The sequence below is a fragment of the Aulostomus chinensis genome, chromosome 9, assembly GCF_037954235.1.
Source record: "Aulostomus chinensis isolate RoL2024-O1b breed Wild chromosome 9, RoL_Achi_v1.0, whole genome shotgun sequence".
NCBI classification, from domain to species: Eukaryota; Metazoa; Chordata; class Actinopteri; order Syngnathiformes; family Aulostomidae; genus Aulostomus; species Aulostomus chinensis.
The window spans coordinates 22,441,593-22,458,831 of NC_141328.1; the positions used below are offsets into that span (position 1 = coordinate 22,441,593).

Genomic DNA, 17,239 nt, shown 5'->3' on the forward strand with positions numbered 1-17,239 from the left:
CTGCATGGCTGCATAGAAACGGATACCAGATGCACTGACAGACTCATCCCCACATGGAACAACTCAGGTGGGGATAAGAGGAAGGGGGAACGGTGCCTCTCACTATCGCAATGCTGCTTCATCTTAGCAATGGCATCAAAAAAAAGGAAATCAGTGTGGTGACAGCTGGAGGAATTTCTAATTGTTGCAGTTTATACTTTAATTCGTTGTGGAACTAGTAGCCTGCATTGTTGTTGGTAAAGATTTTTACAATTTTATTTTTTGGGGGCCAGGCACATTCTTACTGCTTCTAACAATGCAGCCATTTCTACCCTATATGGAATATTTATAATGTTTAATATGCCATAGGTATGGACAACGTTATTGTTTGTCCCTCCATAAAACCAAGGCCTTTGGCGCACTCTAGTGGACATTTTGTGTAACTTATTTGGGAATTTTAGTTGGGCTTTCTAGAAATTGTTTGGTCAAAAACGGTTCTTCCCGTTCCATCTGTTGCATGTTTGCAGAGTTCAACCCAGAAGATTGTTGTAACATTCAAGTGTCTGTTTTCTTTACGCTCACTGATAATCAGATTCCAAGAGCAGGGCCTATAAGCAGGGTTTTTGACAAATATTTTGGAAGCTGATTGCGGTCTAAAATTCAGCAAGTATAAAGTTATATTTTGTGGCCTTTACTGGAGAAAACAGTGGGAGTGGAGCGTTGAGAGACAGAGACGTGCAAAGAAAGGCTCCCACACACCGACTGGTCTGCTCCAAATAACGTTTTGTTGTACTTGTTACATTGAAAATAAAGTATCTTGTCTTATTTAACAATTCAATATTTATTCAAATAAATGCTGTGAATCTAACTTGCTATACAAAATGTAATGTTTTGAATAGTGTAATATTATATTGCAACTTATGGCAGCTGAAGGAGTCTGTCATTATGTTTTGCAACTGTCAGGTCCTCGTGTCCTGCTTCTTCATACCTGTTTCATTTAATAGAATGCGCTGATTGCAGTTCAAGATGTGAAATGAAAAATGTGTACATATTCATTGCAAAATCATTTTTCTACACAATCTGAGACACACTTTGTAGTATTTCAGTGTATTTCCTATAAATTTATGTCTGGATGGGGTCTTAAAGTAAAACCATGCAAACAATGTTTTTTTATTATAAAAGTTTTTTCATTTTTTTTTAAACTGTGTCTTTGTTCATTAGAACAAGTTAACAACTGCAGTACAAGACACTGAGACGTCTACCAGAGATAGAAGAGTATTCAATAGGTCCTCTCCACGGCAGCCATCTTGACGTGTCACAGCAGGGGGAAGATGAGTGTCACAGTTTGAACTAGTTTGGGTGTCAGGGCTGTAACAGCAAACCGGGACGTGTATTCCAAAGGACTGACCCACCTTAAAGGAACTGGGCCATAATTACTGTGATTAGTTTCAGCTGTGTTTACCCTGCGATGTCATGTCATGTCATTTGCGTCTTAACCACGGACATTTACGCTCCCGTAATGAACTGTAGAGACAAACTCAAACAGTAAAAGCAGACGACGAAGCATCCAAGAGGCGGCCGGCATCAGCGGCGAGTTCACGGGAGGTCAACGACGTCTCTCCGCCCGCCCAAGGCGGTTTAAGTAACCTTGAGGCACGTGACAGCCTGTGACGTAGCCACGCTCTGCCCTCCGCGTGAACCTCCGCAGGAAACGCGGAGAGGCGTCTCGAGGCCCAGACAGACGACGACGACGCCACATTGGGAAGAAAACATACTTGTTTATGGCCGCGTTATTAGCGGACAAGATATTAGAAAACCTTTACGTCGGCGGGGGATTTGATTGGAATCGCGACAGATTATGCGCAAGGTACGTGTCGGACGGTGCTTTTGAGTCCCTCGGCTACTGGTTTCTCCTCGCTACCGTGCTAGCTGCATTAGCTTGTAGTTATGTTGAGAGGGCGAGTGGGGGAAAAAAAAAAACTCGCTCGGGTTCACGTGCATTTGGCCCGGTGTAGAGCCGTTTGAAAGCTACAGACAGAGACGATAGCGTTTAACGTTTGAGGTCGTGGTTGTCTGTTCACGTCAGTGTGAATTTGTCCAGGTTGTTCAGTAGTAGCTACAAGGGCGCTGTTAGGATCGCAGCCCGGAGTTCAGATCGATACTTTACGGCACTCAGCTGTGACAGGAAACGGTTAAGTGCTGCTGTGGAATATTTTCTAATGTAATATTCATATTCGGGTATTGTCCTGTGGGCCTTTGCATGAACACACCTTGGAATAAGGCCGCCCTCTTTACCCCTACTCACGTTACTGATTGTCTGGAAGGCTGCTTGCTGTATGACCCCGTAGACAGGTAACTATTTAGCCAAGCTGGCCTTATATTGCTGTTAATTAATAATCTTAAGAGGACGCCAAATACACAAGACATGGCCTGTCCTGAGGCATTAGTTTCAGACTCTTTGAAATTAGTTAATAAAACAGAAAAAAACCCTAATCTTCTTCATCACTTACCCATATCTTTTAACCCAAACACATTTTTGCATGATGCCCTTTGATAACTTTTATTCAGTAATCTGCATAGTAGCTTTAAGACCCAAGATAAATGCAACAATTTACAGCCTTGTTTTGGAGGTGCAGTTATTATCTCAAAGTAGGATACAGGAGCCCATCTTGAGAAAGAAATATCAAGGTTTTTTAGCCTTATTTGCTAACATTTAGCCCTGTTGTAGCTTATCAGCTGCTGATTGTGCCTCTGTTTATGGCTCCAGTCCTGTTATGCTCCTGCACGTTACCCAGCTGACTGTTTATCTGCCATCCCTCCACCTATCAACAAACTTGATATCACCTTACGAAACCAATCTTCCTTTCTACTTTCCACTAAGTGAAGAGGAGTTTTGTACTGTCTGGACTTATCTGTGTCTGATTCTGCATTTCCTCAAAGTCGATGTGCTAGAATTAAACCGTGTGATAGGAATAATTTTTGAGGCAGTCCAGGAACGTTAGACAACTCTGTTGTCAACATACTTGCATATTTAGTTGGAAAGTTTTTGTAAATAGTTGTACGATGGGATGGATAAAACAACGTCCAATACCAGTCAACCATCTCTTTGTGTAGGGCCGTGTTTCTGAATTCTGGTTGGCATTAGCAAGGTTAGTTAATGAAGCATTTGGAGCTGAAAAGCTGATTTGTAATGGCCTTAGAGCTGGTGAGATTAGGGCAGCTGACACCCTCGTGGTTGGAAAAAATAAACCTTTACAGTAACATGCTCCTGTAACAATCCACGTGATGTTGATTTGCAGATGCCTGGTCAACTCAACAGCTTGAAGTCCAGAAAGAGGAAGAGGAGCTCCGCTGCCAAACACTCCAGAAAGGTTGATATTATCTTTATGTACTTTGCTGCTGTTGCTACCAGGAAGTGGAAAATGTGCTTCACATTGCTATTTTGTCGTTTGTGAGACCATTTCATCAATTTAGGTTATAAATAAAACTCTGTTGCTGCTGCCAGGAATTTATGATAATGGCAGTAGGATTGCAACATACTAAGAGCTGCCTTTATTGCAAAAATAGTTACCATAATCCATTTTAATGACCTTTGAAGGAATTAAAATCAAACAACTAAATAGTTTTGCAAACAAGATGAGTTTGCACAGCTGAGATTCTGTTAAGTTGCATTTTTGGAAGAGAAATGTTGTAGTTTAATAAATGCAGATGATATGATAACCATCCTTGTTCATAGGCACTACAATTTTCAGTGAAGAAGAACTCAATTTGTCATGGGGGGCTCATGTTACACACACACACTCACACACACACACACACATACAATATTGTGTGTGTGTATTTGATCAATGTTATATAATAAAGTATATAATATGAAGCCAATGTAGACAGTTTTCTCAAACCACATAGAGAAGGTCTGACTTCGTCTACTATTGCCTACATTCACTGTTTACGTTGCTATGTTTCTCCTTAAGGAAGGCTCACTCACACTCAAAATGTTTAGGTGGAAGTTAAAACATCACATATGGTCAAAGGAAGGCTCTTATCACATGGGTTCAGTAAAATAACTTTGAAGAAAAGGTTTTCATTAAGTACACATTTCAGTATGTCATAATGCAGCTGTACAGATCATTTTTGAAGTATTCTGACCGTAGCCTCACTCTAACCCTGGTCTTTGACTCTGTCACAGGCATCTTTTAAGAGGAGGAGATGTGTGAAAGTCCCAAAGATGTGCTCAGCACCAGAGAGCAGTTCAGTCATGAGTGAGTACAGTAAAGCAGCGAGTCACCTGGAGAGACTGTCGCCCATCAGCTGTGAATGCCTTCAGTCTGCTGGCAGGAGGAGATGCTTAGCTTCACCAGCGCTTGAAGGACAGGAGGGCAAAGAGAATGACCTGAGGATGGGACTGGATTTGGACGGCCGCAGATTGTACGGAGTGCCGGACAAACAGGGTGCTGAGGATATGGACTTTGATGAACTGGGCAAAAACATTTTCCCGGACGATGACAGTAACCAGATTCTACCTGTGGAGTATTTCTTTGGAAATCTGGACAGTGTGCAGGTGAGGCATTTTGGGAGAGGGTGGCCACCCCACACTTATCCACAGGGCACAAAACAAGCCCACTGACCGTAATGGCAAAGAGCCTGGCTCGCTGGTATAGCAAGATTAGACACATGCTAGGGCTACACTACTGCCATGGGCTCTAGAAGGCATATCGAGGTAATCTTCTTTCTAAGATGGTTCACTCTCCCCTCCTCTTCTCTGCACAAACATTAAGCTGTGTTCATGTGATCTGACTTCAGAACAGTCTATTACTGTATCAGTCACATTCAGGCAACTTGAAGCCACACAAACTGTTGATTTAACATTCTTTCATTCAGTTGTGATGAGACAAGAAATCTGAGCAGAAAAAATGGTACAGAAAAAAGGAACTTCTTTGTCTAAACCCAGTAATGATGAGCAGTGGTCGTGAATCGTGCGCAATGTTTCAGCATCATTGCAGTACCGCAATGTAATTTGTCATCATATAATTCAATGAGTTTGCAATGAAGGCGAAACATCAGGACAGTACATCACAAATTCCCACCAGACCACACAAGCCTTAATAATCTTCATATCCTTGAATTTCCCAGAGGGTTAATACGATCAAAAGTGCCACCATCTATCAAAACGAGGGGTAATATGTTAAAAGGCCTGGTCAATAAATCAGTAGCAATTTGCAACTTGTTCATTGAAATGCGGATGGTTTGTTTTAGATTAAATGAGTGCAACTGCAAACCACCATGAATGTGCCTATTGTTCAGGTAATGCTAATATCAGGTTTGAGGCAGTATGAGCTATGCAGTCTGTTTGAATCCTGGTCTAAACAGAGAGGCCTGCAAATAAATGATTGAAAAGTTATGTGAGACAATCGCCTTCCGACTTCGGGGAAAAAAGTCTTGCTCATATTTTATCAAGAATTGTGAAGCCTGGCTGCATACTCAACTGTTGTGACAACACAATCCCTTCATCAGGTTCAGGATGTTTTCCTGGTCAATTTCAGAGCCGGTCTAAAAGTCAGGGTGTATAGTTAACCTTTCCATGAATGCACAAGTATTTACCCGGATGCAAAATGCATTACCAACAATTTGTGCAGTTCATTGATGTCACTGCACAAACTGATTCAGCCCTCAGACCCTGACGTTAGAGCGGGAGTGGCGTTCTCCCAGCACTATTTAGAATAAGCAACTTGATCCTGACTAAATAATCTCAACTCAAGCTTCACTTACTGGCTTGTTCCGGACCTTTTGACTACACCCCAAACAACTTTGAACTTTCTCACGTTTTCAACTCCTCGTGATTTCCGGGAAGTCAGGGGATGTGTGTCTGCTGCTGAGAGCCGTGCGAGATGCTGCAAAGCTTTTAAACTTGCAAGTGAAGATTTTCTAGCCAACAGCACTTCAAAAACAGAATTGTCCAGCATACCTGAAAGATGTCTGCGAATGAAATGTTTGCTTGCCGCTCGCTTTTCCAGTTAATGTAATCAACCCCCTCCTGCCTCAGAGACGTATCCTCACAGCTTGAGTCCTGCAGAAGTGACCATAGTGATGACTACCTTTAACCTCCACCGCTGTAAATGTGGCAGTTTTAACAGTTAGATTTTTGATTGGTGTTCCTGTGGAAACAGCTGTGTTGAAAGCATCATAAACATCTTGCTTTCCTCTTGCAGGACTTTCCTCAAAGAGCGCCAAGGACGACTTCCCATGTGCAGAAGAAAAGGAGGCGGCATTATTATGCACGAGATGACAGCGAGGCTGAGGAGGAAGCGGAGGAGGAGGAGGAGGAGGAGGAGGAGGAGGAGGAGGAGGAGGGCTTTAGTAGCATGCAGCAAGATGACAGAGAGGACCCTTTGTGAGGAGTAACTGCACTGATGAACCTTTCAGCACTTACAAAAAAGAAACTGCCAAATGCAACCAAGAGCTCCAACTCTGCAAGTATTGGAAGTGGATATGAACTTCCTGTAGCTGTTGCTAGGCTGTCAGACACGTCACGTCCAAGTCCAACTCGCCACCAGTTACTCACAGCATCCTTAAGTGACTCGACTCAACTCCAACACTGGAGCATCTTAGAGTATGTCGAAGTCAACCAGCTCTCCAACTTGGAAAAAAAAATTTTCTTGAGGTGAATCAGAAAAGCCCTCTAATGCACAAAAATTACCAAATTGTTTGTGACATTTGGATATTGTTTTTAAATTAGCTATGTTTATATGATTAACGCAGCTACTATTGATGTATTTCTTGTTTTATTATTTATTGCTGCGTTAACGTTCACACACACCCTGGTGCAGTGAGTGTGTGCTGACGTAGCACTTTATGAGGGCCAAATCCGTCGATGTAATTTGAGTGCCAAATTTGCAGTTTGAGATTATTAGCCTTTATAAATGTCAGCTGGCTCCACATTGGTTTGTTTAAATGTAAAATATAGTAAAAGTTGCATGTTAACAAAAATCAGCAGTGACACATTTCATCTTCTGGTTTTGGAAGGTGCTAAAGGTGCTGTGTGTGAGGTTCGGCCAGCGGTCGAAGTCACTATATAGAATGGAGCATGTTAGCAGAGTGTCCGGGGGGGGGTCATCTTTATTTTAGGAAATGGGACAACACTGACTTGGCAAACACCTAACCACTTGTCATTGCTCAATCTGGTAAGCGCACGCAGCTCCATATGCTATCGCCACTTAAGCTAACTAGTTATGGGTTAATTGCCTGGCTAACCACCATATTTGAGCAAAATGCTTATTCATAGCGTTTTATTCACAATTGATTTAATTTACTTTCACTTGGGTGAATAAAGCTTCACAAGTATAATTTGCATCAAACTAGGGATGAGCATTTGAAGAAGTTTCCAGTCTATCATTAATTTGTGTATATTAAATGCGTCAGCATGCTCCCACATTACATTCTGCTGTCTTAATGTTAACTTCGAGGCAGCCAAGCTGAAGAACCAGTTCCAGTGCAACATTGAAGTCATTTGAACTGAAACGTTTAATGCAGAATTGGGCTAATGTGCAACAACTTACTGAGTCTGACTCCACGTTCTTCTGGAGCATATCTCCCACTCTTCTGTAGATGTTGCTTATTTGGTCCAAAATGGTGGCAGCTCGTTTGTCAGAGTCTTGCTGAATATTGTTTTCTCTCTCCCGGTTTGTCGCTGCTATGTCTTGTAATTGATTGCATTGCATCAAGACACACAACCTTGCTGATGCAAATGTCAGATCAGTCAATTCATGATCGATCATTGGTTTTCCTGCTCATACCTCATAAGACTGTTAAGTCCCCTGCATGCAGCGATATTGCTATGCTAATTGTTAGCACAAGTTCATTACGCAAAATGCTAGCATGGACTCATTCTACATATATCAGGAAGCAACAGTGTAATGCTAAGTATGAGCTCATATTCCCAGGTACTTGAAGTACGTACACACTGTCACTTCCTGATAGGCCTCAGTGTCAATAACTAATCATACAGCTGAAATTCAGTTCGCCTGCAAAGTGACTGGTATGTCAAGTGGTGCTGCTGTGTGTCGGTGTTGGAGCATTGCAGACAGACCTGCACGTACCCGCAGCAGATCAGGCAGTAACATGCTGTTTGTCAAGTTCCACAGTGAGGAATGAAGGTCTTTACAGTCTAGAGGTCTTGTTTTTCGAGTGAGAGTAAGAGGGAGCGTGAGGTGAACATATGCACCCAATCACAGTCTGAGGCAGAGCGAGGGGTCCGGAGTCGAGCTGCTGCTGTCCTGCTCTACATTGACCCCACCACAGAGGCACAGAATGGTATTACAAGATGGACCAGCACTTAGCAAAGATACATAAAGCACCTTTTAATGTAGATACTCATGCCAAAGGAGTTTAAAATGAGAGCACTTAATATCAGAGGTTCTTTGTTTATGATTGTAAAGTGTCTACTATTGTCAGTTCATAATTGTTTTTTTCTTGGCAGCTTCTTAACATACACATCTGTGTATATATACACACGTACCTGAATGCAGAGGTTATAGTGTGAACATGATAAAACGACCCATGGAGAAAAAAAAATTCAAGGCAAAATCTGATCATTTTGGCTGGATTCTTAGTCATGTGATTGTGAGGTTACTAGCAGTTGCTCTAGTGGTATTAACATCTGTTGGTAGTTTTTAGTTGGATTGTTATGACCATCCATTCATGTGTTTTATATATATATATAAAAATATTTTGTACTGTCTTAAATCCATGCCTTCATGCTAAATGCTTTTCATATTTTTCTATGCAACTTTCTGACTGAGTGGAATGCCTCATAAATTAAACTGCCATTGTAATCCATTAATGCCTCATACGTCACCATGCCAAGACTAAGAACAAATAAATGGTTTTCATGACTTTAAAAAGGTCTTGCTAATTTTTAATAGCATTGTGTATCTGTCACATCTCTCCAGGGAAAACTGGCTCAGAGGCAGTACATCATAGTTGATTCAAATAATGAGGTTCAAAAGACAAATCACCATGTCAGTCTATAATCATACGATGTATGATTTTGACAAAATTGATCATTGTCAAGGGGCTGCACAGTGGTGCAGTGGTCAGCACTGTCGCCTCACAGCAAGAAGGTTCCGGGTTCGAGTCCTGGCTCGGGCGCGGGATCTTTCTGTGTGGAGTCTGCATGTTCTCCCCGTGCCTGCGTGGGTTCTCTCCGGGTACTCCGGCTTCCTCCCACCGTCCAAAGACATGCAATTTGGGGACTAGGCTGATTGATACTACTACTACTACTACTACTACTACTACTACTACTACTACTACTACTACTACTACTACTACTACTACTACTACTACTACTACTAGTACCTAATAGGTATGAGTGTGAGTGTGAATGGTTGTTCGTCTCTGTATGTTGGCCCTGCGATGAACTGGTGACCTGTCCAGGGTGAACCCCACCTCTCGCCCGTAGATGCTGGGATAGGCTCCAGCCCCCCCGCAACCCTTACTAGTAAGGAATAAGCGGTAGACGACGATGGATGATCATTGTCATGATGGCAAATTTAACACTTATTTTTCTCCTCCAAGTTCACCATCAGGTAAGCCGCCTCCTCTTCCCCAGGGTCTTCTGCCTCCTTTTATCTGTGCTACCGGCTTGTTTGAACACCATCTTGGCGTCACACAGCAGCTGGTGGGCTCCTTTCTTGTGGCACACGATGTGGACCAGCTTCAGGTTCTCCCTGGTGAACAGCAGGCGGTAGAAGTAGCTGAGGTTGATGTCGGTGCTGTTGTGGTTGTGCAGCGCTTGCAGCAGGGCGGGAATTACCGCCCTCTTCTTTTCAATCCTGGGACACAGAATGAGGTCACCGTTGAAGTTTATTTTAATTAGTAGCACAGTAGTGTCACACGATGTGTTGCTGTGTAAACAGTTGAAGTGGATTAGCTGCATTTGACTCCCTTTCTTGTGATTCTAGTGTTTCTTGTAATACATTTCCATGATTTTACAACTTTGAGGACAGTTTCCATGACTATGTAAGTGCACACATGTAAATTTTTTTTTTTTTAAAGAAATGAATGTCAAGCAATGTGGTTTAACAACATAAACAAGTATTACAGTAAATCACTATTAGCCAAATGATATTTTACAGCTTTTAAAAAGAACTTTTCCACACTTGAAGGTAGCTATTTTCAAATTCCAGGACTTTTCCAAATTTTTTTTTAAACGTATGAACATGGTGCAACAGAATGCCTGACTACACAGATCGCTAACATCAGGCAGAAATGGAGTCAAACATGAGTATATTTTAAAAATGGAAGATACAGAAACCTGGCTTGTGGCAGTGAAATGGTGGAAGTATATCTAACCTATGGTCTAGATTCCAGGTACTGAAGATGATCCGACTCTCTCTGCTGCTGTAGGGGTTGATGGAGTGAAGCGATGGGCACACTTTCTGGTCAAATGATCCCTGAGGGAGGGAGAGGTGTGAGCATGATCTACAAGTGGCTTCTTTCAACAAAATTTGGTTAGGTTTCATTTGGTTAGACTGGTTCTGGTCTGAGGTGGTGGGATGATGAGCTGCAGCAGAGCTGGACTTGAGCTGCTGGGTTTGTGCATGCGTGTGGTATTACCTGGCAGGTGAACCATCCCTCCCGAGTACAGAGGCGACGCAGCTCCTTTTCGGTCCTGTCAAAGTAGCAGCCATTGTAACTGGCGGACTTCAGCATTTCTGCCAGGCACTTTGACGTTTTCAAAGCCTCCGCTCTGACTTTAGCTTTCTCTACTGTTTTGGTGGCCTCATCCATCTGAGGACAGAGACAGAGCAGTTGGATGTTACACCAGGGGCTGGAGCACAAAGCAAGATTACGGTTAACCAGCTAACCTCAGATTCAACACAGGGTTTTCAGTACCATGAAGCTGATTTACTTCTGTCTCCATGGTAACTTATGATGTGGACTGATCCTGATCCACTTACGGACATCCCAGATATGTCTCATGACACAAACCCCTGACGATTGATGGGCTGAGTAGTTACCTCTTTCATGTAGCCTCGTATTCTGTTTTCGCAGTTGAACTTCATGTAGGCCGACTTGGTCTTGAATCGAGGATCAACACCTAAAATGAAAACACTTAAAAACAAGCTCACAATCGCAGTTCCTTCATTTCATTGACTGCTATATGGCAGCGGCAATCAAGACCAATGTTAGAACATGACACGATGACAACCTACATGTCACATTCTCAGTCAGTCATTATTAACACTTTGGTTCTAAGAATTGTGGACACCATGTGTACCACAGGATACCTCTAAACCAGTCCTGGTCCTCATCTCTGCTCTCCAAATCCGACCTGTCCTCCAGGCACTGCAGCAGCTCCGTCAGTATTTTACGTGCCTTGGGTGACTGCTCATCACTGAGGAGCCTCTTCGCCGCTTCAATGAGGCCATCGCCGTGCTGGTCTGTGTTCAGCAGCAGACCAATGTCGCACACAGCTGGCGCCATGAAAAAAAGAGGGGTTAAAAATGGCTGAAACAACTGTCACCCTAAGTTTAAACTTACGCAAGGGTCCGTCAGTACACCCACCTCCGTGCCATGTCTGATCTCTGGAGAGAAGAACAAGTTCAGAGTTGTCGGGTAAAGTTTTGAAGAATTCGTCTGTCACGATTGTTCCGTCTGCATACAAACACACATGCGCACCAGAGAGAGGCAACTGGAATCCAGGAGGACAAAAAACAAAAAATGTAAAGGTTTGCAGTGTTTACAGGGTCACCCTTTCTTTTGTACCACTACTGTAAACCATGTTCCACTGTATCAATGGATGAAGTGCCATCATTAATGTGAAGGGTACAAAGAAAGTGACTGCATATTGTGATAGCTTGCTTTTATTTAGACTATACTGCGATTGTTGAAGAAAAGTAGGCTTTTCGTCAGCAAACCAAAGTTGCTGACTAAGATAATTTCCCCCGATAAGACAGCTTTAACTTTGATAGTGAGTTCTTATGACGTAGGCAGGCCTGCAGGCAGGCGCCACGCATTATTTACCATTAACACACTGACACTGGTTTTTACATTTAATTTCACACACAGGTAAAGGTGTCAGGGGCGCATGAACGTATCTCTTGAAGGTTCAATTTCTCTTTATACCATTGCATAATTTGCAGTTAACGTTTAATCATTTCCGGAGGGACCGTGAATTAGCTTTATTGACACATTGATAAGTTCTGTATTCCAAAACGTCAAATATATTTTCACTAACGACTTCAACAGGGGTTACGGTTACTAAAATAGCAATTTTTACTCCACCTTAATTTCTTCATAAATATTTCGCCAACCTGCAGGGTTGCTTTGTTTCTGTTTCACCGTTGTCGCAGGAAAGTAAACGGAGCGCGCAGTCCTCAACCTCTCAACAAACCAGAAGAAAGCCTAGCTTACCTCTAGTATCTGGCAACCTTTCTTCAGTAACTCCTTCACATCTTTTGCTGCAACTCCATACTTTCTGTTTTCACTACAACTCCTAATTTTCACGGGTTTACTTCTTTTGAGGAGTCCAAACATTGTAGTTTCTTTATACCGACCGCCTCCTTCTTCTACTTTCCTGGTTGTTTACACCCAGCGGCGGCGTGCTCCTGCACCCTAGTGGTTCTCTTCCTGTATTGTTACAAGAGGAGCCAATACCAAGAATAGAGTCGATACCGCAGTATATTGGCTATTTGGTTAGAAGTTAGTTTCATTTTGAGTTGTATTAATGTGAAAGCAAACAAACAAATACAAAATAGAGGAACCTTGTGGAAAAGGGATGGGGGGTGTCTAAGAGAAAGTTCAGAAATATAAACTCGCAAAACGCAAATAAATACAACCTTCAATATGGCATTACCGAATATTTTATAATATCTTTTCAATTGGGCGTTTAATGCCTTTGTACTTGTTATTAATGAATAGATATTACTACAAAAGACATTTAGCATTTTTTTTTACATTACAGTTAGTATATGCTAATTATTTCGCACATTTGTCTGATGCTAAATAAACATGGTCCTGAAAAGGTAACGTGAGGATCAGCATGTAGGCGTGAACATTTCCATAGCAACTGATGCTGCACTTTGGGAGATACCAAATAACAGGTTATGGATTTACACATCTTAAATTTGATATTTTTTATTTAGAGGAAAGATGAGGGGTAAATCTTATCCCAGTAGAAAAACAACGTTGATTATATGTTATCCTTTTTGTTTTGGTCGTGTTTGCAGACACGATGACCGGTGGTGAAGTGTTTTCAGATATCAATCTCCCCCTACTAGCGGGGAGTAGACTCCTGCTTCAACATGGCGGCTGAGTGTTTGAAAATCTGAACGGCTGGAGTGGAGAAGCTTTTTACGTTAAAAACTACCCGGTTTTGCTTTACGTTATGATGACTACATTTAATAATATCGCGCTTCCACGTTAGCTAAAGAATATGGTAAAAATAGAGAATATTTCCACAATGGCAAATGGCTGGAGAGAAGTGTTGGAAAGAAGCCGCTTGGTTCCCCCGCCCAGTCAGACTGTCCGCCGTGCTTTCGACAGCCACCTCACCCGGTCCCACGGTGTGCAGCTTCGGGTCGGCCGGCTCACAGCGACTCACTTACAGAAGGTGACCGCTCACACCAACCGCTAAGCTTGAGAGTGTCCTACAAATTGTAGGGATACAATTGTAACACAGCTATGTTTACTATAGGCTAAATGTGTGTCAGTAAACACAGCTGTAAGAGCTAAAAGATAGAATAAATGTGTTTAAACTGTATCACAATCCTTTATGCGAGACTGTCTGAAGCTAAACTGCTAAAAATACATATAGCTAGCTGAACCAAATTTTGTATTTAAATCGCTTTACATGCACAGTTTAGGTGCCAAATTGAGTGTCTAAATATAAGTTTAAACTAATCTCCCTTGATATATACATATGTATGTACTGTATGTATGTATGTACATATATATATGTATATATATATATATATGTATATATATATATATATATATCAGAATCAGAAATCCTTCATTATGTATGTATATATGATTGTGGTATATGTATACCTATATATATATATATATATATATATAGCACACCATATTGAAATTGCATTTGCAGTCAAAGTGATCACAATACGTTTTACTAAAATTGTGCATGTTTTGTTGAAAAATTATAATTTTAACTTTTTCATACAACCAAATGTAGCATTAATCAGGTGACTAACTTTTCTTTTACATGATTGTCTCCAGGAGATTTCAGAGGTGAAACCAGATGTGACCTACCAGATTCGAGCAACGCTGTTTGATAGAACTCACCATTGCTGCTTTGGGAGAACATGGAAGAGCTCCATGCAGAGGATGAAAAACAATAAGATCCCCTTCAATGAGGTACTGTTAAGATGAGGCGTTTTGGCATGATGTCAGTGTTTTCATACGCAAGTTCATATTCATCACATTCTCAGCTATTGTGCTTGCAGGGAAACAGTTTTTTATGAAATCGCACTAAAAAACCCAACAAAATGCGCTCTAGATTGAGCTATAAAAGAAGTCATGAAAAATTGTACAAGCTTGGAAGCATTACAGAGGGAAAAAAAGCCTTTATTTATTTATTACAACCTTATTTTCAGGTTGAGAAGTGAAGAGTGATGAGATGTTACTTTGAGCTGAAGTCTGATAATGAAGAATTAACGAGAACTTGTGGGTATCAACTAAGCTGATATTATTGTAGTCAGACGTGTAGCGGCTGGACTGCTGACTGCTTTAGGGATGCAACACAATTATTTTCATAGACTATTCCGTCAAATATATTCCACCATTAATTGAGTCTATAAAAATATCAAGAAAATTTGAAAAATACTCTTTACAAAGACTCTTTTCTGTTGTAATTGATAAAAAAGAGCAAACTGTGAATGTTTGACAGCTAAGACTAGATACACATTCTGTAGACATATTTTAGACTAGACTAGACTATATTTTAAACTAGAGACAAACATTATTGAGAGTTTAACAGGTAACGGACTTCACTGTTGATTGAACAATGGTCAACTTACTCGATATGAATGTAAATACATTTCTAAGTTTCTTTTGCCTTGACAGAATCCCTCTAGAGTGACCTGAAGTAGCTCTTCCCCTGAGGTGGGGAAAATTACCTAAAGAGGTAATGTTTTGACGGCATTTGTTTGTCTGTCAGAGGGATTTTGCCAAAATCAAGAATTTCTTGACAGTGCAACCTTGCTTAAAATAATTTGTCTTTCCATGAAGCATCTTGCCACACTTGTGGTCGGGGACAAAGAGGTCTGACATCTTGTATCAGCACCACAGAGAGCAGCCACTAGTGTCACTGGCCTTTGTTATACCTACAAAACTGAATGTACATGCATATACATCACATGTTGTATGACTCATGTATTTGTGAGCCAAGAGGAGCGAGACATCAGGTTATTTTCAGATGTGGTCATGGTGACTCCTACACATCGGTGTGAGAGTCCACTTATTGCTGGTTTTGCTCATCTTGGGGTGAATATGCGCTCCAATTACTGGGGTCCATCCATCCATTTTCTTCTGCTTGTTCCTATTAAGGGTCGCGGGGGGGCTGGAGCCTATCCCAGCAGCCTTCAGGCGAGAGGCGGGGGTCACCCTGGACAGGTCACCAGTCCATCACAGGGCCAACACATAGAGACAAACAATCATTCACACTCACAGTCACACCTACAGTCAATTTAGAGTATCAATCAGCCTCGTCCCCTCTTGATGTCTTTGGACTGTTGGAGGAAGCTGGAGTACCAGAGAGAACCCACACAGGAACAGGGAGAACATGCAGACTCCACACAGAAAGATCCGGTGCTCGAGCCGGGACTCGAACACGGAACCTTTTTGCTGTTAGGCCACAGTGCTGACCACTGCACCACCGAGCAGCCCCAAGTACTGGGGTATTTATTTTTATTTAACATCCTCTTCTGGGGGGTTGTGTTCATATTTCAGTGTGGATAAACTCCTCTGATTAGCTTGGTATTATCAAATTAAAACTTCGTTCCGTGAGCCAGTGTTAAAGAGGCTGACTGGTAGTTTTCGTTAAACTGTCTACCATCTTACTCTGGTGTACTTCTTCCATTTCTTTCCCCAACAATTGTTCTTTAAATCTTTTCTTCTCTATAATCATCATCTGACAAAGGGAACAAAGAAACATTTTTCCATGTCATACTGTGCGATGTACTCTTTGAAAGATGGACTTTGATGATGAAATTTCCAATTACTTCTTGAAAATGTTAAAGAAAAATGTGGTAACAATGGAGAACATGACATATGAAAGACAAAATATGTGACACTGATATGATTATCTCTATGGCCTCTATTTCAACTTGAAATGACTTCTTTTGTTTAGCTAGGCACGCTCTGATCTGGTTTATGTTAGTTTAGTGGATTTCTTTTTTTTCTGTAGTATAAGTCCAAGTTCCATCAACTCTTAGAATATCATTGTGCAATGCAGAGTGTATTTACTCAGATGTGGAGAAAGATTCATAAAACAGTGTAAATAAATCACACTTTGTCATTGTTTCATCACGAGAGTTCGGTCCGACAAAGGCCCAGGGGAAGTTTCACAGCTGTGATTCTGGTACGGGTCAAACTGAGGCTACTTCCACATCAGTAAGGTTTGATTTTAAGTTTGAACTACGTTTTTGCTTCACATTCACACAATGCCAGCATTTTGCATTCTGCTTTACAAAATGCACGTTTGCTCAGTGTTTGCTGTGTTGTGTGGACTCTGAATATGCGGTCACAGCATTTGGTATACGACTCTTTCCCAGATAATTTTGTATGGACAAGAAATAACAGGCATTGGCCACCTTTCTGTCTTTGCCCACAGGATTTTGTTGGAATTGTTGTTGACTCTGGTAAACTGGTAATGCTTTGGGACTCCCAACAAGTTGTTTCAGTCTTTATCCAACAAGTCTGTGTGAAGCCAACATCGTCTTCCTGCATCCATATTCCATCCAGAATCAAGTGCATGAAGTGAAGCATTTTGTCATCTTCTACCAAACTTAACTGTTTGCCAGAATGTTTCCCTTTTTGTCATTTTTGCGTGTGCCCCTTTCCCATCGTCATAGCCTGCGATGGATGTATGCAATAGACAGGTAGTCGTCACAAAGCTTAGAAATCTGGGTTTCTACTGCCTTCATCGTGTTATACTCGTGATACTTTTCCAAACAGTTCCAGCTTGTCATTGGTCTAAATCTCAGAAAGTTGGGACAAAAGGAGGTAGGCATGAAAGGGC

General features: G+C 41.6%; 3 protein-coding genes across 6 annotated transcripts in view; 2 read left to right on the top strand and 1 right to left on the bottom strand.

The window, feature by feature from the left end:
• The first annotated feature begins 1,451 nt into the window (after positions 1-1,451).
• Positions 1,452-9,281, top strand: c9h1orf174 (chromosome 9 C1orf174 homolog). Its single transcript, XM_086214310.1, has 4 exons — positions 1,452-1,846; positions 3,279-3,350; positions 4,169-4,540; positions 6,189-9,281. Exons 1-4 carry the CDS (start codon positions 1,838-1,840, stop codon positions 6,372-6,374), a joined length of 639 nt encoding a protein of 212 aa, XP_086070436.1. The 5' UTR covers positions 1,452-1,837; the 3' UTR covers positions 6,375-9,281.
• dffb (DNA fragmentation factor, beta polypeptide (caspase-activated DNase)) lies at positions 8,363-12,582 on the bottom strand. Its single transcript, XM_086214309.1, has 7 exons — positions 12,394-12,582; positions 11,545-11,671; positions 11,268-11,453; positions 10,998-11,077; positions 10,594-10,767; positions 10,330-10,430; positions 8,363-9,809 (listed from the first exon to the last, which is right to left on the bottom strand). Exons 1-7 carry the CDS (start codon positions 12,514-12,516, stop codon positions 9,560-9,562), a joined length of 1,041 nt encoding a protein of 346 aa, XP_086070435.1. The 5' UTR covers positions 12,517-12,582; the 3' UTR covers positions 8,363-9,559.
• A 706-nt stretch (positions 12,583-13,288) lies between these two features.
• Positions 13,289-17,239, top strand: part of nphp4 (nephronophthisis 4) — a 137,523-nt gene continuing 133,572 nt past the window's right edge. For all 4 annotated transcript variants that reach the window (XM_086214300.1, XM_086214301.1, XM_086214302.1 and 1 more), the window contains exons 1-2: positions 13,289-13,591; positions 14,218-14,355. In XM_086214300.1, coding sequence (XP_086070426.1) covers positions 13,415-13,591; positions 14,218-14,355 — 315 coding nt within the window. In that variant the 5' untranslated portion in view covers positions 13,289-13,414. The remainder of the gene's footprint in view (positions 13,592-14,217; positions 14,356-17,239) is intronic.